At 39.1% G+C, this 27,839-nt stretch overlaps 1 protein-coding gene across 4 annotated transcripts; it reads left to right on the forward strand.

Moving 5' to 3' along the window:
- The first annotated feature begins 13,022 nt into the window (after positions 1-13,022).
- ogt.1 (O-linked N-acetylglucosamine (GlcNAc) transferase, tandem duplicate 1) lies at positions 13,023-27,614 on the forward strand. Of its 4 annotated transcripts, none has more exons than XM_044127085.1 (22): positions 13,023-13,372; positions 15,759-15,939; positions 16,777-17,020; positions 17,343-17,411; positions 20,688-20,804; positions 21,413-21,492; positions 22,046-22,241; positions 22,328-22,468; positions 22,570-22,670; positions 22,808-22,961; positions 23,112-23,213; positions 23,329-23,526; positions 23,780-23,938; positions 24,078-24,167; positions 24,463-24,588; positions 24,705-24,875; positions 24,962-25,078; positions 25,173-25,346; positions 25,691-25,843; positions 25,939-26,191; positions 26,302-26,425; positions 26,519-27,614. In XM_044127085.1, exons 1-22 carry the CDS (start codon positions 13,336-13,338, stop codon positions 26,697-26,699), a joined length of 3,168 nt encoding a protein of 1,055 aa, XP_043983020.1. In that variant the 5' UTR covers positions 13,023-13,335; the 3' UTR covers positions 26,700-27,614. The 4 variants fall into 4 exon arrangements, with proteins under 4 accessions (XP_043983020.1, XP_043983021.1, XP_043983022.1 ...); XM_044127086.1 differs by having other exon boundaries at positions 23,329-23,508; XM_044127087.1 differs by having other exon boundaries at positions 15,789-15,939.
- Positions 27,615-27,839: the final 225 nt, after the last annotated feature.

A 27,839-nucleotide genomic window follows, 5' to 3' on the forward strand; every position in this document is an offset into this window, starting at 1 on the left:
TATTAACAATTGGAAGTAGCCATGAAAGCAGGTTGTAAGAAAAGCACTTCATGTAAAGGTGTTTCGGTAGTGATGTCACCGCTTTTTATAGTCATCAGAGATAACTTCCTGTAAGGATGACACTTTGCTCTGTTTCATCTGAATCACATACTAAATATTCTGTTTGTACTCTCCGTGCCTGACCTACAACCTCAGAAAAAAAAAAGAAAAAAGATATTTGTTGTTCTGATTACATCTATATTTACAGGTAGAGCCAGTCTGAATATTGCACAGACTTGTCTGCGTGGAGTGTAACCTGGTAACCTGGTTACTCGGGTAACGTGGTTACTCAGGTTACCAGGTTACCAGGTTGCATTGTACCAATATACAAAACCATGCATGTGGGGCATAAGGTGAAATTGTGCACACAGAGTAATTTTGTTTTGAGTATCTGTGTGATAAACTAAGAAAAATGCTGGACAAAAATGAGTTTTTCCAGATGTGACCAATGAGCATTCAAATGTTTGATGACATAAAAGTCATCTGAAATAGGTATTTCAACATGAAGAGTATAAAGGAAAATGCTAAAATAGATTTTGCTACTCATAAAACACTCTTTTTTTTTCTACGCTATGTACATTCAAATTTAGATTTTATTATGTTTTTTGAATTGTAAACATGATCTGTAGAGGTGTAGTATGTCTACACAAGAAACAGCCATTCCCTCTCAGAAAAAAATGCAGAAAAGAGGTACAGTCCTCTTTATGTGTCCCTCACAGTCACCTCTGATTCTGTGACGTGAAACCTACAGAGGAAATGGTCTCAGAGGATTATCATGGGCTGGTCCTGGACACAAACCAGAAAAGAAAGAGAACATGATATAGGCATATCAAGAGAGACCTCAAAAACAAAGTAAACTAGAAGATAAAATGGTTTTCAGTTAAATGGTTTCGGACCGTGAAGGTCAAAATCTCAGAGGCCACTTGTTTGACTCAAAGGAAATCAGTGACTGGATTAATCTACAGTCTTCTGAATCGAGGAAAACTGCTGCTCTCACACTTAAAGGTTTTTCAGGATTGGAAAGGGCAGTGTAGACCTCACATCCATCCTCCGCACACAAATCCAGATAGTGGAGCACCATGCTGTGGTGCATTCGGCCACACTCACTGGCGGTAATTGTGTGCCTTGCTGCTCTGGGCGTGTCTGAATATGGAACAGGGGTGTGAGAGGAAGTCAGTGGCGAACAGAGGTGTTGAACCCTGTCATCCTGTTGTTAGTGGTCACACCTGTCTGTTGTACACAGAGAGTGCGGAGAGTCAACAGTACGTTTGTGCATTGTGAAATTTAACAGAGGGGAACCAGTTAATTATCCCAGAGCCATAACATGGCATGGAAAAAAACTGCACAGCTTAAAAAGCTGAATAGATACAACCAAATAACAATCTGCAGCACACCCACTTGTATTCAGTTGCAGTCTTCAGTAAATTGTTAAGGCAAACATGTTTAATGTCTCTCTTGCTCAACAAGGACATGCACTACAGTGTGTACTTAATGCTTGACGGTCCACCAACTCTGAGTTGAGCAAAAGGAGGAGGATGAGAAGCTGAACAGGGAGGGAGGTGATGTCTGGAGAATCTAGATGTTTTCCCACTCAGAGCCAACTTGTTTTATTTGCTCATGTTTGTCTTGTCTTGTTGTGTAACTATCTCAGCTCCGCCTTCATCCAGGCATTATTCCCTTTCTTGTCGTACAGGAGACCCCACAGTGAGTCTTGTGCATCTCAGTCGTCTCCGGCGAACCCCAGGGAAGTCACATATTAGCCTGGGTGATCGTAATGCATGGCTCTGGTTTGTACTGTGCTCTGGCATAAACAGAGCACGCCTGATTACATCCATTGGACACATTAACAATGTGGCCATCATAGCAGTTAAGAGTGGCACATGAGAGCTGGAAGGACCCAGGACCACGGATCTGGGCACAGAGCTGTTCATTCATATGTAAGCCCTTTGAATCATGACTGACATGGAGGTTTTCTTTGAAGTTATTCCTGGTGAGTCCTGCGACGTAAAACTGGTCTAACATGCTGAAATGGATCTGTTGTGTCACTGTACCGCTCGGCTACACACACCCACACACTTCTTATCCAGTGAATGAATACCCCTTGACCTTTTTTTTTTCATTTTTGCCATGTTAAAAGCACAATTTTGTTTATGTTTTCTTTAGAATGATTTGTCTAATTGATCGAGACAGATTGTGGAAGGGAAGATGCATGAGCTTCAAACGTTTAGACATTTAAAAAGTTTTGCAATCATTTGCAAAACCTTTGCTGTGAAAGCTACATAGTTTTCACAGTGTATATTTCAGTGAATAAATACTACTCGAGGTATAACTTAACTACTTAAATAAATTAAAGTTTTAACAAATAAGTGACAGTTTTAACAAATATGTTTAAAAAAATCACTAAAATTACAGCTTTGCATAATAAGAGTGACAAACGTTTGCTCATTCCTTTTTGCAAAGTAGCTCAATGAATAGGAATGAAAGAATGTTTGGTGACAATATCTGCAGACATTCTTTTATCTAGTTTGCTTGAACTATAAAGACAATGTCTAGTTTATGCAATAAAATACAGAGAAGTTCTAACTTGAGGAAATGTGAATGAGCTCCAGGAATAGAACGCCAAAACAATTTTTACTGATTGAAGTGGTATGACTTTGACTGATTAACTAAATGACATGCTTGTGTCACATAGCTTGTGTGCCACCAGGTGCTTGATATGATTGTAAAAACATGGGAGGGAGACAGATGGTGCAGCCAGGTCTCCAGTGGCCATAATAACATAGTACTCTCATAAAAATAACAGATAGGGTGCTTATTATAGTGGAAAATACTGATACAGCCTACTTAAAGAGCCGTGTGCTATTTTGTCAGAATAGATTTAACGTGAATGAAAATAAAACTGCCTTTGGTGTGGGGAAAGACTAAACGTTTTGTTTCGTATGCTTTGAAAAGTCACTAGCGAAATTGTGAATAGTGATAAGTCCACAAGCATACATCGAGTATTCTGTGTCCTCGCCCCACTTCCCCAGCTGCACAGGGGAGAACTTTGCTGAGTAATCCTAATTACGAGTTTGTTAGTTTTAATATTATGAATCACACAATGGGCAATTTGCTCAACGGCAAGAAAGCAGAAGAAAACAAGAAAACAGGTCTCCACAACCTGCATATGAGCCTGCATGTCCAAATTACTGGTTATACCACTCAGTTTTTTCTTGGCCTCATTTAACAACATTAGAAACTACATAAGGGGGATAATTGCTTTACAAAGATGAGATTTCCAGTTTGAATAGGTGTCATATTACATGCTGGTTGATTAAAGCCTGAAAAACTTTTAGTATATTAGACTATAATAGGTGACCAAATTTGAAGATTGAATGCTTAAATATTTTTTTCTTAATTTTTTTTTTATCATTTGTCCTATATCTCACAATAAAAACTCTTTTTTTTCTCTGCATTCAGTGAATTAGGAAATTCCTTTCTGCTGCCAGTTTCTCGGCCCGATCGTCCTTGCGCCACTGTTCATCTGCACAGCCAGAGATGAAAGTCACTGAACCAGAGTGAAAGTAAACATGGCAGCAGCCACATTCGCCATTGTCTCAGATAAAAGTGTCTTTGCATCTCGTTTTGGCCTGAAAATTGCTACACTTCAAAGTGACAAAGCGTTCAGATCAAAATGTTTGCTATCAGTCTTTTCCACACAGCTGTTGATGTGTTACTTTTCCATTATCAGTTACTGTAACTGCCAACATCTTTCAGACCTGCTTAAGAGAGGCCCCACCCCCCAAGTATTTTCAGCAGAAAACAAATGGCCCTTATCTGGAAAACAACATGCTCTCTTGTGTTTGAGTCAGTGCTTCAATCTGAGCCAATATCCATTTCCTATTGTTGATGTGCTTCCCCTCTTAATTGTGGCTGAATTAACTTCTCCTGCTGGTATGGGTTTTCACACGCTCTCATAACAACCTGGAGATGCAACCACAAAATAGATCTTAAAAATTAGTCTGCATAATTCCTAGTGTGGATAAAGTGAGTCACACATAGTATGTCTGGTTCCATTGTTTCTCAACATGTGGTGCAAGTCCTTCTGGTGGTATCTAGGGTATTTTAACCAGCCTGCTATCAAAAGTTTCAATTACTCACAAGATAACAAGCTAACTGTGATGTACAGTGTACATGCAACAGCAACCGTGTTGCACTGATCTTTCATTTTGCCTGCAAAAATTTCCAGCAAATAACATTCTGGTGACCCAAACCAAAGCAATCAGAATTAGCAGCTTTTAGCTAGTCAGATTACGATCCTAAAGTTTTTTAGTTATTACTCAGACTTTCACATAAAAATTATTTTTTTAAGATTTTGCTGGTGACAGTTTGGATACAAATTGCATCACAGTTGCAGGCTTAATTTTACTGTGCTGGCTAATATAAGCTAACTCATTTTATTTAACCCTTTTGCTCAAATGAAACAAACTCTTAACATAAGTTTTCATTTTTGAATTTCACCTAAATACTTGTTGTCTGTCCTGATGGCAAATGAAACCATGCTGTTGACAGAAGTAGTGGGCTTTTCATAACACAGGTTTGTCAATGCAACCACAGGAAAAGTACAAGTGCTATAACAAATAACCTGACTATTTATAGTCTGAGGTTTGTCACCACTTCAGACTACAATCAAATGCTAACTTTACCTTTTTGTTACAACTTGGGGATCCATGCTTATTGTTCTTTATTTCTGAAACCTTAGCTAGCAATGAAAATGTTAACTCTGGTCGACAACATTTTGCAAACTCCAGTCCAGTGAAGTTGACTGACTGTAAATAATCAACAAGGATGGTCAGTTTGTGAACATCATTCATGCAAGAAACACCAAAGCCTTTAGCATTCCAGTGAAATTCCATACAAGGAATGAAAACGGTTAAGATGATGATTGAGCAAAATGCTGAGGTCAAGAAGTCAACTACTCTGATTTTACTAATATATATATATATATATATATATATATATATATATATATATATGTATTTTGACTTTCTTCTTCTGTATCCCCTTTATCTTACCAACACACTTGAACACAGCTGTTGAACCTATTTAATAGCACTATATAAAATTTTGTGCAAAAACATTGAGAAAATTGGGGGGGGGGGAAGGAATTTCAATCTTAACTGGTTCACTGTACCTTATGTTGGGAATTTCTCTGCACTGTGTAACAGAAATGATCTGACCCCTGACTTTTTTATATCCTTCATACTTTCCATTTTATTACGGTCAGCAAGACACAAGTTCTTGTTATTCCTGTAATTGTTTCACAAAAGATAAGAAGTCAAAACTCAGGAATGGGTTCATCTAAATCTGAGCAGCTTCCTAATAATTCAAGGTACATTTATTTGAACTTTGCAGAAAAAGAGAAAGCACTTTAGCAGAAGTAAGGACTTGTAGCTAAACAGAGTGCACCTTGTTTGTTGGCTTTAAACAATAGAGGTTTTGCAAGACTTTATTTTGCATTGGTTTTGCAAAGCAAGATTATTCCTTTAATGTCAAGGAAAGATACAGGAATATTACCCAACTCTTTATACTAAATGTCAACAAGAGAACATGTTCATATCTAATAAATAAACAGAAGACTTTAGATTACCATTTTGACTTATATTTGTTTAATACTGCATGCTGTGTGTTTAACTCTGAGTAGATTAATGATTAGTATTTGCTGAACAGACTGTGATCAGGCAAAGGTTTCTCACATGTTAGGGGTACACAACAACACCATTTTTATTATTATTATTTCGAATCTGAAAGCTAGACCACAGTAGAGTGGATGCAGTCTGTGACACATTGCAGAAAATGGGCAGCACACCTGTAGCACTGGCTTTTTCTGATCTTCATCACTATGGTCTCGCTGCTTGTATGGTCACATGTGTTTGCAACGTGCGCGCAGGAGGAAAATTGTGTCAGAAAAGGTTTTATTGCACTCCGTGGCAAGAGTCGTGGAAGTAGCGATTGACAATCTGCAGCTACGCCTTTTCCTCCAGTCTCCTTCCCTGTTCCCTCCGCAGCCGACTCAGTCCAACCCTTTTCCGACTTGTGCTGTGTACACACAGATAAATAGAAGTGTTCTTTGTTGCATGTTCATAAAATACAACCATAACTTTTTTTTTAAGCCATAGATGAATTCAAAATAGCCTGGTAGGCAGCACTGCTAACCTGAGAAGATACAATTTTGGACAATGGTGGGCAAGAGTGACAATATTTACAAAATGTTGTCAAAAACTGATCTATCAGACACAGGCAAATAACGTCTGTGTATATCCCTGTTTCCGCAACATTTCCACAACTGAGTGTGTCGTATAAACAGGATATGCAGAGAGGAAAAGCTTGTGGTGGGAAAAGACAGGGACATTCAGGGGTCTGGAAGTACAGCTGCAGCTGTGTGAATAAATAATTGTTTGAGAGGAACTGAAGAACCACCACAATAGATAAGTGGGGATCTAACAGGGAAGATCGCCTCGGTCTAAACTGTTATGAGCTACGGCTGGGAGCAACAAGTGAGGATCAGGACTGAGATATGAAATATCCTTCTGTAATGATTTTCTATGCTGCTTACTTATTGCTTTTATGGCATTCATGTTCTCATGCCTGGTCTGATCCTTTATTGTGGCATGTTACATAACTTGGAACAGTGTCAATACGTCAGAGAAAGAAAAGTTATTCATTTATTGTAAGACTAAAATAAGTTGAACCTGGCATACAGTATTGATTGTCCACACCTAATGACAAAAGTTGCAAAGATGATACTTTTAAAACAAGCTCTCTCTTAAGCTGCTTATATGAAATTTGCGAGTGGAGCCAATTTAGTTTTCAACAGTGGCGTATTGTGCTCTGAAGGGACGATTTCTTCCCGCTTCTGATGACCTTATTTCGGGACAAAGTGTTTCCCCCAACCATGACTGACTCACAAGGTACAGCTGATTACGCAAGAAGAGGGTTTAGTAATGGACGATCCATTTTTTGGGATAAAAGGTTCTGCTAAGTGGAATGACTTCTGCGTGAGAACGGAGTACAACAAGCCCTGTTTATTGCAGGCTTCACGTCAATAACGCTGTTACTGTCACTGATGAGGAAAAGCATTTGAGAGCTGCAGAGAAAAAAAACCCCAAAACACCCGGATGCTGAAAGACGTGACAGCTATCAGGTGAATGACCAGCACCATTTGTCAAAACAAAGAAGATCCACAGCAAAGCAAAACTGTTGTGTGATTTAGCGGAATAATCAGAGTTTGTTGGGACTTCAGTCTCCCAGTTTGTGGTTACAGTGTCTGTACTGTTTCATCCGGCTCTAGCAGGTGTACAGCTTCAACAGTACCTCAATAAACAGAGGAATATGCCAAGACAAGGGCTTTGTTTTCATTGGAAAGGACAGCAAACATAATTATAGGGATTTTCTAGTTTCATGCAATTGTAGTGGCCACAAACACCTGACCACTCACATGTCTTTATCTGTCTCCTCTAATTACCCTGAAAATGGCCTTGCTTATCTTACAGTTATCCAAACAAGCTCTTATGTTGGTTCTGAGTCTTTCAGCTATCTGGGCTGATAGGACCCTGAAGACTTATGTTATAAGAAAGTGTTGCCTGAATGTTTGTGGATGTATCCAAATATCTCTTATATAAATTATTTATTTTTAAATTACCTCATGGTTGATTATTTCATGAGCTTTTTTTGAATTTTTTTTTTAAATATCAACACCATTTCCTTAAAAAGTCTGAAATGTAAGTGCGTGTTTGTTAGTTAGAATGATTGTAAGTTTTGACCCTTGAAAAGGAAGAAGATGCAAGCCAAGAGATAGCTGTTATCCACAACGACTGTTTGCATGTCCAATAACCTCAGCAAATAGAGCACCTGCTGAAGAGTTGGAGATGTTAGGGAAAAAAAATGAAACAAATTTTGCCAGCAGTGTACCTTTGCTGCCAAAATTTTCTGAACACCTCCACCCATTCAGCATCACTTTGTGATTTTCTTTGGAACATTTCATTGTTAACATCCAATGTTGTTCCGGAATGATCAGAAATAAGACAACAAATTGAATCTGAACCCAGTGCCCGTCACGCTCTATGAACCCCTCCACCAGACATAGTGGCAGCTGCCGAGCTGAGGTTCCTCCGTCAGCAACATAAACCGAAGTCTGATTCTGTTCTGTGAGTGAGCCAGGAGCCAGTTCTGGACCTTCAACAGAGACACGCTCTTTCTGCTTCATCTCCTGAGACGGTTCTGATGTGAGAAGCAGACAGACGCGAAGGCTGTTGCTTGTTTGAATTTCTACCCCTTCTTTTTCTTTTTTCCTCAAATTAGCCTTGAAAATAATAACTCAAATCCAGAAAATGTTCTCCTTGTAGTTTTGTTGTAATAAGCAGAGGTACAGGTACATCTCAGCAAATTGGAGTATGCATTTTGATGTCATGTTTGTCAGATCTTCGAAATAACAACCTTCAAGCGGGTATTATTATCAAGTTACCATTCCTATATTAAAATTGTTTGTTACTGGATGTAATATTCTTGTGTGTTCATGAGGCGGGAAGCGTAAAAATCAACAGAAAGAAACTCTTGAGAACTTCAATCTGTGTGTGGATTATTTATGTAATCTGTTTCTGTTTTGATATGACAAAATGCAAAAAAATTCGATAAGTATACTTGTACAAGCACTTTGTATGGTACTACACTGTAAACTAGTGGCCCAATGTTTAACTTGGAAGAATACAGCAGGCAGGAGTGCAATTTTATGCATACTTGTTATGTTCAGACACAACCTTTTACCACAACATGTATGGCTGTAAAACATCAGTCTGCAGAAATGTCTTAAATAAAGGGCAGGGGCATGAATCAAACATCTACAACCTGATGATTAACCTGTTTGGCAGCTAGAAGCCTGATTTTTGCCTAACCTGACTGCTGTGATGTTTTCCACAGAGAGAGCACTATTCGATTATATGAAGGACAGCTCTGGAAAGAAAAAGGATCAAGTCTGCCTTGGAGTATTTTAATGTGTCAGCCGCAGATATTAAACTATAAAAGCTGAGGAAAGGCTTTTGTTCTGTTGTTTCTTTGTCTGCTTTACTCAGAGGGAAAACTCGTAATGATAAATATGTCTGCTGCTGAAGGGCCATTTGGCAAAGCAATAATGCCTCAAACCCAAACTATTACAGTAATCTGCTTTTCCTATATTGGTTTATTAATAATGCCTTTCAGCTTAAAAAATCGTAAGTGCAGTATTGAATGTAGTTCATAATAAGTTTGCTCTTGCAGTGTTTTGCATGAGTAATTACATCCCTAAACAATTTAACTTTTTGCCACATTTGATTGCAGACTAATGTCTTACTGAGATTTTATAAGATAGACCAAAGAACAAGATCCACAATTGTGAGGTGGACAGAAAAAATAAATTGTTCTCATTGTGTTTCACAAGTAAAAATCCACAACTTGCAGCATGCATTTTTCTTCATCCCATCTGAGTTAGTGCTTTTGTTTAACTGGCCCCTGCTAATTTACAGTGGGAAACACTTTGCATGTTTTCAGCAGTTTCGCAAATGTACAGAAAAAATAGCTCAGTCAAACCTGAGACAGGGATTCTGTAAATGACAATTTCTAAGTCTTGCAAGTGATTCTCCATGGCCTTAGGTTTGGACTTTGATTGAAATCACTCTATTGTGGCTATGGCTGGATGTTTAAGGAACATATACACAGGACAAATGTTTCAGATTTGGAAATGTCAAAATTTACATATCATTCTCCCTCTGCCATGGGTTAGTCTATTGCATAAAACATATTGTAGTTTGTGTTTTTAATGTAATTAAATGGGAAACAGTTCAAGGGGGCATGACAATTTTGCAAGCCATTGTATTGGGCTGCTTAAAAATGCTTTGTGATGTGCCTTCCTGGAAAATACATTTAGAAAATGGTTCCATATAGTCCACATTTTAAGGGAAAACAAAACAAAAACATGTTTTTGAAGTCCTCCAGCAGGATTGGAGCACCTGCTATAGAAAACTACAATAACACAGTTGTAAAATGAAGAGGACTCATTCATTAGAAAGTCTGAAATGTAGCTGCTTTATGAGGTTGGTACGACTTGTTGTTGCTACAACAAGTTTAGATGGCATTTTGGATCTGAACTGTTCTAAACGGCTGCAAATAATGTTGGTCAGCAGCATGCACTGAGTCTTATAAAATAAATGGGCTGTGGTAATTTAGGCCAAGCACTCATTTGCTCAGATAATATTCTTTCCCATTAATGTCACAGCAGAACAAACACCACATTTCCCCGTGCTTTTTTTTTTTTTTTTTTTTTTAGTTTTTAATAGAGACCCGTCTAAATACATCAGTGAGTGAATTAACCTCCCACTCTCACGTGTCTCCTAAAATAGCTTGAGTGAAAAGAAGCTCTGTTGTGTGGGTCTGTCACAGACCCTTTTGGGCGCCGAGAAGATGCGTCCCCCTTCCACAGCCTTCCCACTGACTGAAGCATGCACAAAGACAAAGCATGTCAGATGCAATTGCCATAGACACACAGCGGCCATGACATCATTCTGCACACAAGTGACCCCCTGGCTCTGTGAAGAGCGAGAGGAGACGAGTGCAACGTGTGGAAGAGTACACAAACCCAGCACCCTCTGCATGCTTTGAGCACACAGAAGAAAACCAACATGAGCAGTGATGTCAACTGGTTTCCCATAGAGCGGTGCTGGGAAAGTTTGGGCAAGCAGTAGCCCCTTTTTCTTTATCACATTTAAAATCACTTTAGGGACTACACAGTTGAATATATATCTATATATATATATATATATATATATATATATATATATATATATATATATATATATATATATATATATATATATATATATATATATATATATATATATATATATATATATATATTTTATGCATGAGGCAAGAAGATCAAAAATAAACTTCTATTTGATCATGGAGGTTTGAGCTGATGCAACACAAAAGCAAGCTGAAAAATATGTTGTTCTTTTGGTGTGAAATGAGCAAAAGAATTCAAACTAAAAGGCAAGTATTTGATTTATAATTTTACCCACAGCAAGAAAATTGTAATACAACTTTAAACCTGTCCAAGCTGAGTTTGTATGGATGCATGCGATTGTGCTTGGCCTTCCGTATGCTGCCCCCTGTTGGTAATTCTAAAATGTAAAACAATGTTTCTACATGAGGCAGCCACTGAATAGAATAGCTACCATGGACCTTTACGTTTTGGCCATAACACTATGTCCTTTGACAGGTGAAATAAATTATATTATACCTTTATTATGGCACCTGATATGTTAACCCCAGGAAGAAGCAGTGAAGGTGGCTGGACAAACATTTAATGAAAGAGAATAAAAAACTTCCTACAACTAACTTGTAAATCAGTTATTATTATATGTATAAACAGAATAGAAATGGACTGGTTGCTTCATTTAAAAGTGGAAATATATGTATGTACTCAGATCAACTGAAATGAAAATTAAAATATCAATGCAAATTAACCCCTCAGGCTATTATATAACATGTTTCAGCAAAACAAATAAAACCCTACACAATGCGGAAAACTCCCCACAAATGTTCAGTTACTTCCTCAAAGCTTGTAGATTTCTAATGTGGAGCAGTAAGTTCATCTACACATACCTAGAAACATGGAGTCAAATAGCTTTGCATGACTTCCTGCTTTGTTTGCATGATACCTCACCTGCTTTTATATTTGCATAAATATCATCTTTCGGGAATTCAGATCAAGTGACACTTTTTTTTTTTTTTTACTTTCCAAGTTACGTTGAGAGAAGAACGCAAATTTCCATCTGCTGCAAGTTTGTGTGTTTAAATTGTTGTTGTTTTTTTTTTATTTGGTTCAAATGATTCCTACACCTTAAACACATAAGTGCCTAGACACTTATGTGCGGAAGGAGTTCTGGTGCCTATCTCCAGCAAGACATTTCAGGCGAGAGGCAGGGTGAAATCGTAATTAATCATTCACTACTTACATTTTCCTGCTGGCTATAATTTACCTGAAATTTGCACCATTTATCAGCCTACATGATTTAAAACATTTCAAAAGTTGCAATTGTCAAAAACAAATTATCACTGCCGCAAGTTACAGTTTTTGTTTTTTGTTGTTGTTTCTGTAACCTAAGATGTATTACTTGCACATTAGGGTAAGCCAAGTTACAATTAGGGTAACTTAATTGTTACCCTTACCCTAAGCCAAGTTACCCTAAATGCAGCCATTTGTCTTGGTACCATATGGCTGCATTTCAGCCAGTTGTTATGGCTGAAATGCAGTGCATGGTATAAAAATGTAGGATGGCTGGAGAATAGTGGAACTAATAGGCCTAAGAAAGTGAAATTAGTGCGATGCAACTGCATAGCACAGAAAATGAATTGGGATGTAGGCTACAGGATGTGATAATGTTGAAGACGAGGATGCTGAAGGAAAAAGATACAGAGAAAAGGAAAGAGTCATCTCCTGAGCGAGGCCAAAAGCAAAATAGAGCAAATTATCATATATGAATGTGGGAGCTTTGCTTTAATGATTATTTCAACTAAGAGAAAAATGGTTAAATTGTTTTTATTGGTTGTTTGATTTTATGTGCTCTCTTTCACCTGCTTTTCTTATCTTTTTTTTTTTTTTTTTTTTTTTTGCCTAAGCGCCATGTTGCAAATTGTGCTCCGGTGCTCTCCACAGCATTCGTGCTTCGTCTCACTGCGCCAATATGTTCTTCCGCGAGATAGGTTTACAATTACACTATTCTTCATTTTCTGAAGTTATTACTCACACCAGAAGACAGGTATTAATTTTTCTGTTCAAATATAATTTTCTTACAGTAATGTCCAGGTTGCTATAATTCATACAACGTTTCATGCAATTGCGATTTTGGGATCTATTTTGTCTCAAAAAACAAGTTCCACCCATTTCGCCATTTTATGTTCAATAGCTGCTTTGTTGAGAAGAAGCTAGGAGCTTTCAAGCGTTTAGCATCAACATATTGAATTACACCGAAAATTTAGATAATACAAATCAATTATTGTCTTAGGATATAGTAATAGTAATTACTGCAATTTTTTTATTTGAAATTAATTTATGAAAAGTGGCATGTTAGAAAGGTTTGGGAAAGTAACCTTACCCAACCAGTCAGGCAACGTGTTTTCCTGTCGTTGACTTGATAAAAACGACAAGTCAAAACATTTCTCTGAAATTGTTATTTATAAGAAGGCAAATTGACGACCAACGTGCAATCCCCGAAGACCGAGGAGATGGCGAGTTCAGTGGGAAATGTGGCCGACAGCACAGGTTGGTTGTTTCACATAGGGCTAACAGTTGCTAGCATTACTGTTTAAGATGATTTACAACTGTTAAAGCGTGCTTAACTTGCAAAAATATACAATATTAAAGTCGATTGGATTCTCCTTAAACTGTGTTTTAGCTACGGCGTATTTTAAGTACTTCTTAACACTATATTTTAGGGATTTAACAAAGGAGGCCTATTGTCATATTAGCATCTTTTAGCAGCGTTTGTAACGCATTTTATTTTCTGAATGTGCATTGAACAAATATGAAACTTAACTCTGTGATAAATGTTTATATTATTTACGAAAGTCGCCTTTAATTTTTTTTTATTTATTTATTTATTTTTTGCTCGAATGTTGAAATGGAGTAAATTTAAGAACGTCATGTTTTTCTGTTTGTCAAAAACTGCTTCCTAAATTTAGCATTCAGATATTCACATGGGGATATTTTATGGAGAGTCCAATTTATTTTTGGGATCTGTTGCTGAGTTTTGTTGGTACAGCTAGCTGACAAAAGGCAGCACTGTGTGGCGCAAATGCTGCACTGGTATTAATTTCTTCACCCATCAACCCATGTTTTTAAATCCAAAAGTTATATTTTGAAGTTAAGCTATCATTGAAGCATTTGCATCATTTTGTTAACTCTGATATTGTGTTTGTACGGTGTTATTAAAGCTGCTTTGGTTATGCATGGAAGTATTACATAATTGTCGTGAAAGGATACATCCATGGTACCTTTCATATTTCATAGGTTTGTTGAACAATAGTTGCCAGTGTTTATGATTCTGCTCCTCCCTGCTAAGCCAGTTTGCATTTCACATAGGTATTATGTGAGTAATAGAACATGTTAGACAGGTCGTAGTTATGTAATTGTCTTAGAAATACCCGTTACTGGATAGTAATTCAGCCAACAATGACCATGTTTGGACATTTGAATTAAAACTGCCTAGTTTTTGTATATCGTTTTAACATTTTTACATAAAATCAGAAACTCTTATTTAATGAAAAGTGAAATGAGGTTGGATAATCATCTAAATTCTTAGTTTTTGTATCACACCTCAACCTCTATCAAAGAACCTGCAGCACATTTTTATCTGTTGTGTGTTCAGTTAGAATAAAAGACTAGTTAGTTTCATTCTGACAACTAACTTGTCATAATAGTCGGTCTATGACTGTCGTGGTTGGGTATGAACAGTGGTGTGCTTAAGAAAATTTGGCCACACCTTGCCAAAGAAACTTGGCATATTACAATCTTTAAGTACTAAGGCATCAAATGCGGGAAAACATTTGTAGAAAAATTTTCAAGCCACAGTTGTTTTGGTTCATTTTTGACAATCAATTCAAGTAATGGTGCTTTGAAAATCTTAAAGGCACTTTGTTCTTTGAGAGCATCAATAAATTTGAAAATACAATAAATATATTTACTGTGCGTAGGTTAATTATAAAAGTCACTCTTTTTTCTTTTTTTTAATGTAGCCTGTGTTTAACTGCCAGAGCTTAGAAATGAATTCAGCAGGATCTTGTTTAAATGACAACTTTTCTCATTACATCAGATTAAAACAACTCATTATTAAAGCCAATTTAAATAAGGGCATAACACTAAGAAAGCGATACCTCTTGCGATTTCTAGATGTTTCTTTTTAGAGAAACAGAGTGAGGAGAGTCTGTAAAATATTTGGTTCCAGTTGGTTAATACAGGGTAAAGTTGTTTCAGTGCCAAATCAGAAATTAGGTAGCAGCAACTTTTTCAGTAAAACCTTAAAATAGAAATGAGTATTTTTATTTTTCACTTATTTTTCACAACAATACCGTTGGACATTTTATATTTTCTTAACATTTTGTAAAGATAGTTTGCTGTGGAAGCTATGAATATTTGTAAAATTGAGTGGAAAATATTTTCCCTGTACGTCATCCTTTCCCCCATATTTGTTTCATCTCGCACATTTTCATGTTTTTTTTTCTGTTAAATACTTTTCTATGTTTTATTCAATAAAAACCTGCTTTATTTTGGTAATTACCAATATCTTGGTCCTGATAAATCAGAACTGGTAAACTGATGCCATCTCATTCAAATGTTTATTAACCGACTGTGTTGACATTCATTAAATGCTTCTAATGTATACAAACGGTCAATTACAGCCTCGCATTTTATCTCGTTGAACCATCAGGTTTGTATTTTTGTGATCCAAAACAACATTGATGCTTTTCAAATCTTTGCGTTGTTACTGCTTTATTTAACATTGACTTTTATCAGTTCCTTCAGTTGAGTTCATTTTATATTTTACAATGAAAACATTCTCATTCTTTTGTTTTCATTTGTCTGATTTCATTCCGTCCATCACCTCTAACGTGTTGTTTTCCCCCCTCCTTGGCTTGTGTTGGTGCTCCAGAACCAACAAAACGTATGCTTTCCTTCCAAGGGTTGGCTGAACTGGCGCACCGGGAGTACCAGTCAGGAGATTTTGAGGCAGCTGAGCGCCACTGCATGCAACTATGGAGGCAGGAGCCTGATAACACAGGCGTGTTATTGCTTCTGTCCTCCATCCACTTCCAGTGCCGAAGACTTGACAGGTATCACTTACCTAGCGCCTTGGCGCACACTGAACATGCGGTGTGGTGGTAGCTGACGACAATGGGGCTTCTTGGTTTGTGTACACGCAACTAAACTGGAAAAAGCTCTGAAAATACTGAGTTTCACTGTTTCATACTTTCCATTTTGGTTGTATACTGGACTTGTTATGAAGGGTGAGGATTCTGGGAGTTGGCAGTCTAACAATGTCTTGCTTTTCACACTTTTTAAACTAAAACCTTCATCAGAATGTATTGATGGCAGGATAAAACATTCACACAGTTTATAGCACTACTATTTTGTTTTGTTATTTTGCCTCCATAAAGACAGAAACAGTGGGAGTATGTTAGTGCAATACGTTTCACAATGTTGCGATTATGCTCCATCCTGTCAGTAAAACGTTATTTCAGCTTCACACTTTCATTGGTATCTCTTTAAATAAATATGTTAGATGGGTTTCTGAATTTTCTGACTTGAAATTTCAGCCAGTTCAGGTCTACAGTGCTCGAAAATGGAGTTACTGGTCAGAGGCTGTCGATGCAGATTAAACTAAATCAAAGTTTTAGCCCCTAACAAATCCCAGTTCTCGTTCCATTTCCTCGTTTTTCTTTCTTCAAACTAATTTTCTGAGCTTGTCACAACTTAAAAAAGGGAGTGAAAACGGCTTCAGTCATCTCACTTCTGTGTTTCAACATAACAAATTGTCAGTGTTGGGCTTCTAAGGGTTTGATTGTACTGCTTTAAGACAAGTGTCTTCTTCCTTCCTCTTGTTTACTGCTGCTTCTACCCAAAGCTGCTGGAATGTAACTATCGTCTGCCCATTTTGTTTTGCTTCCAAGGTCTGCTCACTTCAGTACCCTGGCCATCAAACAGAACCCAATGCTTGCAGAGGCCTACTCCAACCTCGGGAATGTGTACAAGGAGCGTGGGCAGCTTCAGGAAGCCATAGAGCACTATCGCCATGCGTTGAGGCTGAAGCCAGATTTCATTGATGGCTACATCAACCTGGCAGCAGCCCTGGTGGCTGCAGGAGACATGGAGGGGGCGGTGCAGGCCTATGTGTCTGCATTACAGTACAACCCGGTAAGTACAAGCAACATTTCTGTTGCACAGGGAAGTCAAACTCCAGTCCTCAAGGGTCGGTGTCCTGCAACTTTTAGATGCGTCTCTGCTGCACCACACCTGAATAGAATAATTAGGTGTTTAGCAACGCTCTGGGGAACTGATCTACACAAGGAGGAGGTAATTAAGCCGCTTCATTCCAGTGTTTTGTTCCTGTGGCACATCTACACGGGCCGGTGCAGGACACCGGGCCTGGAGGACTGGAGTTTGACCCCTGTGCTTTAGAATGTAATTACTGACTTTTAGCCGAGTTATAAATACTGATATCTGTCTGCCTCCCCAGGATCTCTATTGCGTGCGTAGTGACCTGGGTAATTTGCTGAAGGCTCTCGGGCGTTTGGAAGAGGCTAAGGTATGTTACAGTGGGTTGGCTCTGATGTATCTGTGTTGTTCTTTTTGTTTTTGATTATATTGCTTTTTGTTTCTATTTGAAGTGTTCACTAAGACCAGATAGACGCTCTTCATATTATCCTTTTATACATTTTAAATTGCATACAAATTCCCTTTGAGTAATGCCTCCAGCTAAGACGAAAAAAACTATCACAGTGAGCTTCTCAACCAGTCTTAGCAAAGTCCTTTAGAAAATATTGGACTGGAATCAGTAAGGATTCATATGAGGCAATCAGGTTTTAACGATGGGACTAAAACAAATTTATGATGATTCCTTCTAGACAGCCTCGTTTTGTTTTCCAGTAACTTTCACACATCTGTCCATACAATATTATTTTAGTCCCACTTACCCTTTGCTGTACACTGACCTTTTAGCAAAGGTCAGCCCCCTGCCCTTTCAGGAAGAAAGGCTGGAGTTTTTAAATTCACCCATTAGATCCAACCTCGGCCGGGCATTTTCATGTAGTCCTGACTGGAGGGAAAATGCTGGCTCGGTCTTGGAAGTAAACATGAACTGATGAGAAGCTAGGTTATCTTTTTGAAGTGCAAAAGATAAGATGGTTTATAACCTAATTGCTATACTCCTGTTTTGTATGTAAACAACTCAATGATTGTATATTTTCATGTTGCTTTGCTGTCAATTCAGTCGCTGTCAGTGTGGGTTTTTTCCCCCCCTAGAGTCACCACGTAATTTTGTCTCATGAAAAATTGTTCATTCTAGGGGGTGGCAACCTTGGTGGGGTTCAAATGTGGAGGCATGGAGTTGTCCTGCCGGTTACAGGCCATCTTATTTCGTGCTAGAGGGGGGTAACGGAGTGGGGAGGAGCACCAGGGAGTCACAACCTCCTCCGCTCTGTCGCTCCGCCCCCCGCGCGCTCGCTAAGGTTTGGTGGGGTGTACGCGCTCCGAGTTGTCTTCCTGACCAATCGGCTTCATCCACTCTGCACTCCAGCATACTCGCATTCATTCATTCATTCACGTGTACATAAATCAGTTATTTTTGATCATACCTGACAATTAAAGTTTCATACAGATGGTTATCTATTTGGATAACCACTGCACTCAGATGTATTTTTTAGTAGGGCAACTCAAAAAAATAAAAAGTGTCCAGTTGAAATGGCGGCTGTAGCGTCAAGCAGACAACTCACTATCTGTACTCCACCGCCTGCGTCAGATGCTTGGTTAGAAAGTCAGAAACGTGCGCAGCAACTGCGATGACCTCTTTATTTCAGAACTGTGGAGACTTCTAGATACAAGTAATTAATCCACAGACCTTTTTTTCTCCACCCATTGGCCAGGACTCAAGAAAGCAGGCCAGGATAAAGAAATCAAAATATTTCATGAAAATGCTAGAAAGTAAAAATCAAGCAATAAATAATTTTTCTTTCCTTTTTTAAAATATGTAATAATATTCCCAAAGAAATGGGATCAGTTCATTTGGGGAAGATCAAGCCAGTAGCTGCCCTCCTGTAATTTGATGTAAAAGCAAATTTGAAGGCTAACTGGAAGTCTGACCATATGTCGCTGATTAACTGTTCACATGAAAGCCTTTCTTCCCTCCCACTTACCCTGTTAGCACTCCTTTTCGTTTCCTTTGAAATGCTACATTCATTGCATGACTGAAAACTAGGAATAGCATTATGCTTTTTTTTTTTCCCCCCCCCTGTTTGTTGTGATTTCGGTGTTTTATTTCCATATTTTAAAAGAATGTATTGTTTGAAGCCTTTTACTAACGATCTTGTTTTCTGATTTTGTCTCTTTTGGTTTTTTCCACGACTGATACTGTTATTTAGAAGGTTTCAGGTGGGTGACACTATTCCTGCGTAGGTGCCTGGCGGAAAGGAACTCTAGGGCAGCCTCAGTCCTCCCCTCTTCTTCCAGCCAGCTGCGACCGCCACTCTGACAAAGTCCAAAAATATGGTAACGGGTTTGTAAATGCCAACAAAAGAAAAACCACCTCTCTTCATGCTTGAGCTCCTCTGTCTTGTGGCTACCTTTGAAGAGCAAAAAGAAACAAAAGTAACATAATTTACAGTAAGCATTTCTTAAAATAAGCTCTACTAATTACCCAGTTTTATATTATATAAAAAGAAAACTTGGATATGGAAGCTATAATCGTGATTTTTATTAAAAAAAAGAAAGCAATTAAGAACCCTCTAACTCTTACATATTGGTTATTTTTCCTGTTTTATTTTGTTTTTTCCTTCTTTATTTGGAGTTTCAGCATTCTGATGATGCAGATAGTGCGCTGTGAGTCTGCAGTAGCGCAGGGGCTGCGCAGCGTTACCCTTCAAGCAACCAAAATGGCGGAAAGCGCAAGCATGCTCACCCTTATCCCCTTCATTCCCTTTGGCCTGCTGATTGTGGACCTCTCCCCACTCAAACCAGCCTCGCCCCCGAGTGCACCCAAATTTTCAATCATGTTTGGCTCAATGAGAGACTTTTGTCTCTGAGATTAAATATTTCTATTAATCATTTTCCGTGTTTTTTCTTCTCCTTTTTTAACACTCTATTTCTGATATTCCTGAGCCTTAAAACATTTTGCCCCTGGTTTATTTCTGAACCCACATTGGCCTCCGTCTTTAACCTGGCCACCCTTCGGGAGCCAAGTGTGGGCTAGTCTGGTGTTGCAGTTATTCTGCAGGGGTTGGTGGTCTGCAGCTGTCCCATCTGGCCAAAAAGCAAACGCAGCAGCGAAGAAACACCTTTGCCAGGCGCAAGGTCATTGCAAGCAGCGAGAAGTGGTTCATTGTGGTTGTGGCAGTAGAGCCACACGACGCGCTGGCGATTGTTGCGCATGCTTTACAGGGACCATCACCTGCACTAACTGGCCAGCATCCACGGTTGTGAGGTTTACGCCAACATGTGTGCTAGGTTATTTTCTCACTCCATCTATTAAATGTAATACTGTAATGTGCAATTCCTGGTACAGATGATTAATGCGCCACTATATTTCGAAAAGGTGGTCATAACTGCAGGATGAGGGCCTACGTGTAGGTGTTGGTTGGATCTGCGCAGCGTAGGAAAAAGCAATGCAGCTTTGCGCGGCAGAGTTTTGCGCCAGCGAGCCCATGCTGTAGACTCACTTTTTGCCATCATGGAGAGTGGACACTAATTTTCTTTTCTCTGCCCTTTTTGTTTTTCTTACTTTTATTCTCAATCTATTTTATTTTACAATCCCTCCCCTGCTCTACCTTTTGTCCTCTTTCCTGTGGTTTTCATTGTAAATCCACTGAAGGCTTGCTACCTGAAAGCCATTGAGACTCAGCCCAACTTTGCAGTGGCTTGGAGCAACTTGGGTTGTGTGTTCAATGCCCAAGGAGAAATATGGCTTGCCATTCATCATTTTGAGAAGGTAACTATTATTTATTGTATTAAGCTGTCCAGACAGCCTTTTAAAAGTCTTGTGAAAGATAAAGACTGGGTTTTTTTTCATTATTATTATTTCTATTTAAATGACATCCTTCATCATTACTGCATTACAGCTTGACTTAACGTTTTGGTTAACTCTTTGACTTAACACTTCAAAGTCATTATAAATCTGAGCCAGCGTGTCTATCAAAATTGTAAATTGTTGGAAGTATTCATACAGCAATTTTTATGTTGATTATACATGCAGAATCATTATTTTTGAAGTTTACAAACTGCATCAAAGATGTAGCATTAATTGGACAAATGTGTCAACAATGGAACAAATGCAGGAGCCAAAAAAAGGCAGAAGTTGGCTTCTAATTTAACAAAGTTAACGCTGTTATTATTTTTTATTTTGTGTTGCATACCAACAGTAAAACATGTTTAAAATAAATGTTTACACTCAAGTGTAATAGGTTTTACAACATCCATGACATTATTTGTGTCATGGAATTTTTTAAATGGTAAATGCAAAACCATTCTGACATATTTTGTCGGAATTTTTGTATATATTTTATATGTTGTTAAAGCGCATTTCTTTTCTAATTTTAGGCAGTGACTCTGGACCCAAACTTTCTAGATGCTTACATCAATTTGGGCAATGTTCTGAAAGAGGCTCGCATCTTTGACAGGTGAGTTTAAAAGATCACACAAATCAGGCCTTACTTTCTAAAAAACAAAACTTTCTCTAAATGTTTAGGCTCTAAACGTGACAACCACTCACATATTTTTTTTTAAGTGAACATTTTTCCTACTCCACCAAAACATCAATGTTTTTGAATTGTTTAGCAACGTTGGAATATCTAACATTTCAGAGGTATTTTAAAAGACTTAGAATAGATATGACTATTAAAAACCTGACATTGCAAATTTTGCAGTTAGCATTTCTAAATTCAGTTGATCTACATATGCTGGACATTAACATACGACAGACAATATTCTATGAAGTGGTATGCGAGATAAGCTCATGTATTGCTAGTCCTCATTTGACTTTGTGTACCTATTTAATCTATGTAACTGCGTACTACTTTTATTCAGGATTGAACTGTCGCAACTTACCAGAAGTCTCCCGACATGCTTAACAGTATAACGCATATTTGGATCATTTTTGTCAGCACTTAATATATAGATGTAACATAGACTGCTGCAGAGCAGATGTTTTAATGATAACCTGTGTGATTTCAGAGCTGTGGCTGCTTACCTGAGAGCCCTGAGTCTGAGCCCTAACCATGCCGTCGTCCATGGCAACCTGGCCTGTGTCTACTATGAGCAGGGCCTCATTGACCTTGCTATTGACACCTACCGCCGCGCTATTGAATTGCAGCCCCACTTTCCTGATGCCTACTGCAATTTGGCCAATGCCCTGAAGGAGAAAGGAAATGTAATTTGCCCTTCATATTCCGCATTTCAAACACTTTTTGCACCGACTTGCGCCAGTCAGCAATTGTTAAATCCTGTCTTGATCAGGTTTCTGAAGCTGAGGAGTGCTACAACACAGCATTGCGTTTGTGTCCAACTCACGCCGACTCCCTTAACAATTTGGCCAACATAAAGCGTGAGCAGGGCAACATCGAAGAAGCTGTTCAGCTTTACAGAAAAGCCTTGGAAGTAAGTTTTTTGTTTTTGTTTGTTTGTTTGTTCTTGTGAACTTTTTCGATAGAAAAGTGAACACCATCACTTAATGGAGTTTTTTCTTTTTCCATATTCAGGTGTTCCCAGAGTTTGCTGCAGCTCACTCTAACCTGGCCAGTGTCCTGCAGCAGCAGGGCAAACTCCAGGAGGCCCTCATGCATTACAAGGAGGCTATACGGTTTGTATTTGCAATAAACTACAGGCACATTTGGAGACACTATTTTCTGTTGCTGTGGCAAAAAATTTATATTCCCATATTTTATGAATATCCAACCTATCAGTCAGTACCTGTGCTAAACGCTGCTTTACTTTTAGGATCAGCCCCACGTTTGCTGACGCCTATTCCAACATGGGCAACACGCTGAAGGAAATGCAGGATGTTCAGGGAGCGCTGCAGTGCTATACTCGTGCCATCCAGATCAACCCTGCCTTTGCTGACGCTCACAGCAATTTGGCCTCTATCCACAAGGTGGGGCTGTTTTCTGGTTTCAGTGTTTGATGTTAGGTGTTGCTGTTTGAGGCCTGCACAATTGTTGTCAAACACAAAAACAGCTAAACATAAAGAATTCACATTAAACCCCACCTCGCTTTTAAATGAACTTATTAATGGGTTAATTAGGATTCTGGAAACATCCCAGAAGCCATTGCATCTTATCGAACAGCCCTAAAGCTCAAGCCGGACTTCCCTGATGCTTATTGCAACTTGGCTCATTGCCTGCAGGTTTGTATGATCGTGTTTATTTTACAATCTAGTTGAATTTCGCATTGACAACTTTAAATGTAAATTTCTCTGGCTTCTTTTTTTTTTTTTTTTTTCCCCCCCCTTGCATTCTCAGATTGTGTGTGACTGGACTGATTACGACGAGCGCATGAAAAAGCTCGTTAGCATCGTGGCCGACCAGCTGGAAAAGAACCGCTTGCCCTCGGTTCACCCCCACCACAGCATGCTGTATCCTCTGTCTCACGGCTTCCGCAAAGCCATAGCCGAGCGCCATGGAAACCTTTGTCTGGACAAGGTACTCGCAATGATCAAAGCAAGTAACGTTTAAATTATATTTTTGGGTGGTGGTGATGGATGTGCCGGTATGTGGGGGAGGTAAGAAATCAGCAAGGCTTAATGTAAATAGAAAACAGCAGAAGGGGAGGCTGGTGGTGATTTGGTTGTTTGCTATGGAGGAAGATTGAAAACGAAGGGTATGGCAGATTCTGTTTTTCATTGAGTCATTCTTTGTAGAATGACTCAAACCTCTGCTATGTTGGTTTGTTCACACTTTTCTTACTCTACAGATTAATGCACTCCACAAACCTGCCTTTGAGCATCCTAAAGATCTGAAGAGCAGCGGCGGTCGCCTGCGCGTCGGTTATGTCAGCTCCGACTTTGGCAACCATCCAACCTCCCATCTGATGCAGTCCATCCCTGGAATGCACAATCCTGAAAAATTTGAGGTACAGAATCTCTTTTAATTTTTTCTGTTTTGTGTAAATATTTTTTATTATACTTTATCATATGTTCAACAGCTGTGTCTATCAATTTACTACAAAAGCTAGATTCTAAAATGTTTGTTTTGCTGTCCCTTTTTCAAAGGTTTTCTGCTACGCTCTTAGCCCTGATGATGGTACTAACTTCCGTGTGAAAGTGGTTGCAGAAGCTCATCATTTCACAGATCTCTCTCAGGTAACCTCTCTGAGCTGGAGAATACTTTTAGGTTTTAATCAAGATAAATGTGGGAAAAAAAGGCAACTCTGTTCCCTGCTTCATTGCCTAAAAGGTTGCATTGATTTGTCCATCCGTCTTTCAATCATCTATTTTCTATTTATTCATTATTCCATCTGTTTTACTGTTTGCCTATATCATCGAGTCTGTCTTTGGACTCTGCAGGTTTCATATTGACTGTCTCGCCTGTGTAGAAAAGCTTGAAACAAGTTGATAGTAAAACATATTTTCACATGTAATTGTCCTTTGCTTTCAGATTCCTTGCAATGGAAAGGCAGCTGATCGGATTCATCAGGATGGAATCCATATTCTGGTCAATATGAACGGATACACCAAGGGAGCACGGAATGAGCTGTTTGCCCTTCGCCCCGCCCCAATTCAGGTGAGCTTCTGAAAAACAAAACAAAAAAAAAGGAACAGAATTTGTCAGCTTTTCTTATGTTGGTTATTTTTGGCTTTGAAAAAGAGCTCAAATGGCTGTTTCTGCACATTGAACAGGCGATGTGGCTTGGTTACCCTGGAACCAGCGGCGCTCCGTTCATGGACTACATCATCACTGACAAGGAGACGTCTCCTGTTGAAGTAGCTGAGCAGTACTCTGAAAAACTGGCCTACATGCCCAACACCTTCTTCATTGGAGATCATGCCAACATGTTCCCTCACCTCAAGGTTTGTGAAGCGCCCCCGTTGTTGCCACAGTTCTTATTGTTCTGTCATAGAGAAACCACCTAAACAATTCTTCATCCACTCTCCAGAAAAAGGCAGTCATCGATTTTAAATCGAACGGACACATCTTTGACAACCGGATTGTTCTTAACGGCATCGATCTGAAGGCGTTCTTGGACAGTCTGCCGGATGTGAAAGTGATAAAGGTGTGTTTAAAAAAATATATAAAAATTTCCGAAATCAATTCAGTGTTGGTTATTGTTTTATAAATTTGAGGTTAAAACTTTCCTTTGTGATCAGATGAAGTGCGACAACAACCAGGAGCCGGCTGCTGGAGACACAAACGGAGCCCTGTCCATGCCTGTGATTCCCATGAACACTGCAGCAGAGGCAATCATCAACATGATCAACCAAGGCCAAATCCAGGTCACCATTAATAACTTCACAGTCAGCAACGGCCTGGCCACCACACAGGTACGACTGCTGGGCTCAAATCAAACTTATTAAGCTTTAGGCATTATGGTACATTAATGCTTCAACTCTTACTTGACAGCGAGTGCTTAATGAAACAGTTGTAGGGAAATGGTTTCTTTTTACAGGTCAGTTTTTTAAATGTTTATTTGAATCAGTATCTCAGTGGATTGTCTCAAATTATATTTTAGCTCTATAAACACCATCCTTGGTACCAGAGACGCAACACTAGGTTTAGTTTGTCTCGGATAAGATCTAAAACGAGGTTTTCCCTTGATGCTTTGAGCCTTGTTGAACAAGCTGAAGACAAAAGCATTGAAACAACACTGTTTTGCTCCATATTGTAGATCAATAATAAAGCCGCCACCGGGGAGGAGGTGTTGCGGACCATTGTGGTAACGACCCGTTCCCAGTACGGTCTCCCTGAGGACTCCATCGTCTACTGTAACTTCAACCAGCTCTACAAGATTGATCCTCCTACTCTTCAGATGTGGGCCAATGTGAGTGGAATAGTTGTCATTTTTAATAGCTCTCTGTTTTCTCTTGGCTTTCTGAAAACCCACATTCGCATCGTTGATCTCCTTTGTCGCTGCAGATCCTGAAGCGCGTGCCCAACAGCGTGTTGTGGCTTCTCCGCTTCCCCGCTGTTGGCGAGCCAAACATCCAGCAGTACGCTCAGAACATGGGTCTGCCTGCGTCTCGCATCATCTTCTCCCCCGTGGCTCCCAAGGAGGAGCATGTGAGGAGAGGCCAGCTGGCAGACGTGTGCCTCGACACACCTCTGTGCAACGGGCACACCACCGGCATGGATGTTCTCTGGGCTGGGACCCCCATGGTAACTATGCCAGGTGAGGAAGCTCATTTTACCATAAGATTGACTTCATTCTTGCATTAAATAATGGCTTTGTTTAGAGTTGATTCAGTTCTGAAATCTGTTTTTAATCAAACTTTCTTGCAGGTGAGACTCTTGCGTCCCGCGTGGCTGCCTCACAGCTGAACTGTCTGGGCTGTCCAGAGCTGATTGCTCAAACCCGTCAGGAATACGAGGACGTGGCCGTCAAACTGGGATCTGACATGGAATAGTACGTAGATGGCTTTTCTGACCGCCTTTTTAAAGGGAGAAAAAAAAAGTTTTCTGTTATGTCTAACTTGTTTTATGTTCTCCCATCCTGCAGCCTAAAGATGGTCAGAGCACGCGTTTGGAAGCACCGAATCTGCAGTCCCCTGTTCAACACCAAGCAGTACACAATAGACCTGGAAAGGCTCTATCTGCAAATGTGGGAACATCACAGCAACGGCAGCAAGCCAGACCACTTGGTCAAACACCTGTCAGTGGAGACCAGTGAGACCGCTTGAACTGGAAACTATTTTAACCCTGATCAGCAGCAAAGTTTGAGCGGTCAGGTTTCACTCAAGCTCCTGGCCCTTCAGTGACTGTTTCCATATTTCTCATTTATCCTAAAGGTGGGACTCTTACGTTGAAGGAGCCCACACACACACACACACACGTTCACACTTGGACTCCCATTATGTTGTCATCGAGTCACACATCTGCTGAGGCAGATATGAAGCCCGAGATATTTTCAGGCAGTTTGTCTGAGACTCTTATATTGACACACTTGATGTACTTTGTGAGCATGAGAAGGTTGTAAATACCTTTTATTTCCCGTCAGTACTTTGGAACAGTGGATTTTCCTTTGAGTCCTGTCGTCGTGCGTTCAGGACTAATTGCAGCTTGTGGAGAGAATTCACAGCCATCTTTAATTGTTCTATTTAGACATGGATTAAGAGTGTTGTACGTTTTAAAACAGCGTTGTTGCCTCATTTAAATTGTAGGTTTCATCAGCTTTATCAAGCAATGAATGAGACTTAAATTGCATCTGTTTTTTTTTTTTGTGTGTGTGTGTGTGTGTAAGCTGTTCTTAAATGGCTGCAACAAGTAAACGTGCAAGTTTTCAAACACTTCCTCCCACACAAAATGCCAATTTTTAATGATTTTGTCAAAAGGTTTGTTCAGTAGGTGTTGTCCTATTTGATGTCAAACTGAGTTTGTCCTACTTGGACAAAAAATGAGTTGGGAAAGCACCTGATCATCAGTTAAAGCATAAAAATGATATCTTAATAAATTTTGGGGTTGTTTTTTTAACACAAGCCAGGAATTGGATTGGTAAGTATGTTCTGAATAGTTTTTGTTTTGTATTGTTGAACTGTATGCTGTCAGTGAAGCTGCAAGTCTCTACATATAATAAAAAATAGGGATTGAAACCAAAACGTTTTGTTCTGTTCTTGGTCGACACCAATAAGGATTAAATCAGCAGGCACATAATAAATTCACACACTAATGTATTTTTCTAAGCACTACAGGGAAAATTTTGGTGCATAAAACTTATATGACTAAAGACAAAGACAGTGCAGTGTTTAAATATGTATTTGTTACAAAGTTGACTTATGGAAGCTTAGGACCTTCAGTGTTTGGATCAAAATGCTGCATGTCTT

Source organism: Gambusia affinis, linkage group LG09, assembly GCF_019740435.1.
Source record: "Gambusia affinis linkage group LG09, SWU_Gaff_1.0, whole genome shotgun sequence".
NCBI classification, from domain to species: domain Eukaryota; kingdom Metazoa; phylum Chordata; class Actinopteri; order Cyprinodontiformes; family Poeciliidae; genus Gambusia; species Gambusia affinis.

Excerpts from the sequence above, each read along its gene's own strand:
- ogt.1 (XM_044127085.1), top strand. The coding sequence starts at position 13,336 with ATGGCGAGTTCAGTGGGAAATGTGGCCGACAGCACAG. Across the intron at positions 24,168-24,462 it reads ATTTCACAGATCTCTCTCAG|ATTCCTTGCAATGGAAAGGC; the intron begins GTAACCTCTCTG and ends CTTTGCTTTCAG. Across the intron at positions 24,876-24,961 it reads ACATGTTCCCTCACCTCAAG|AAAAAGGCAGTCATCGATTT; the intron begins GTTTGTGAAGCG and ends TCCACTCTCCAG.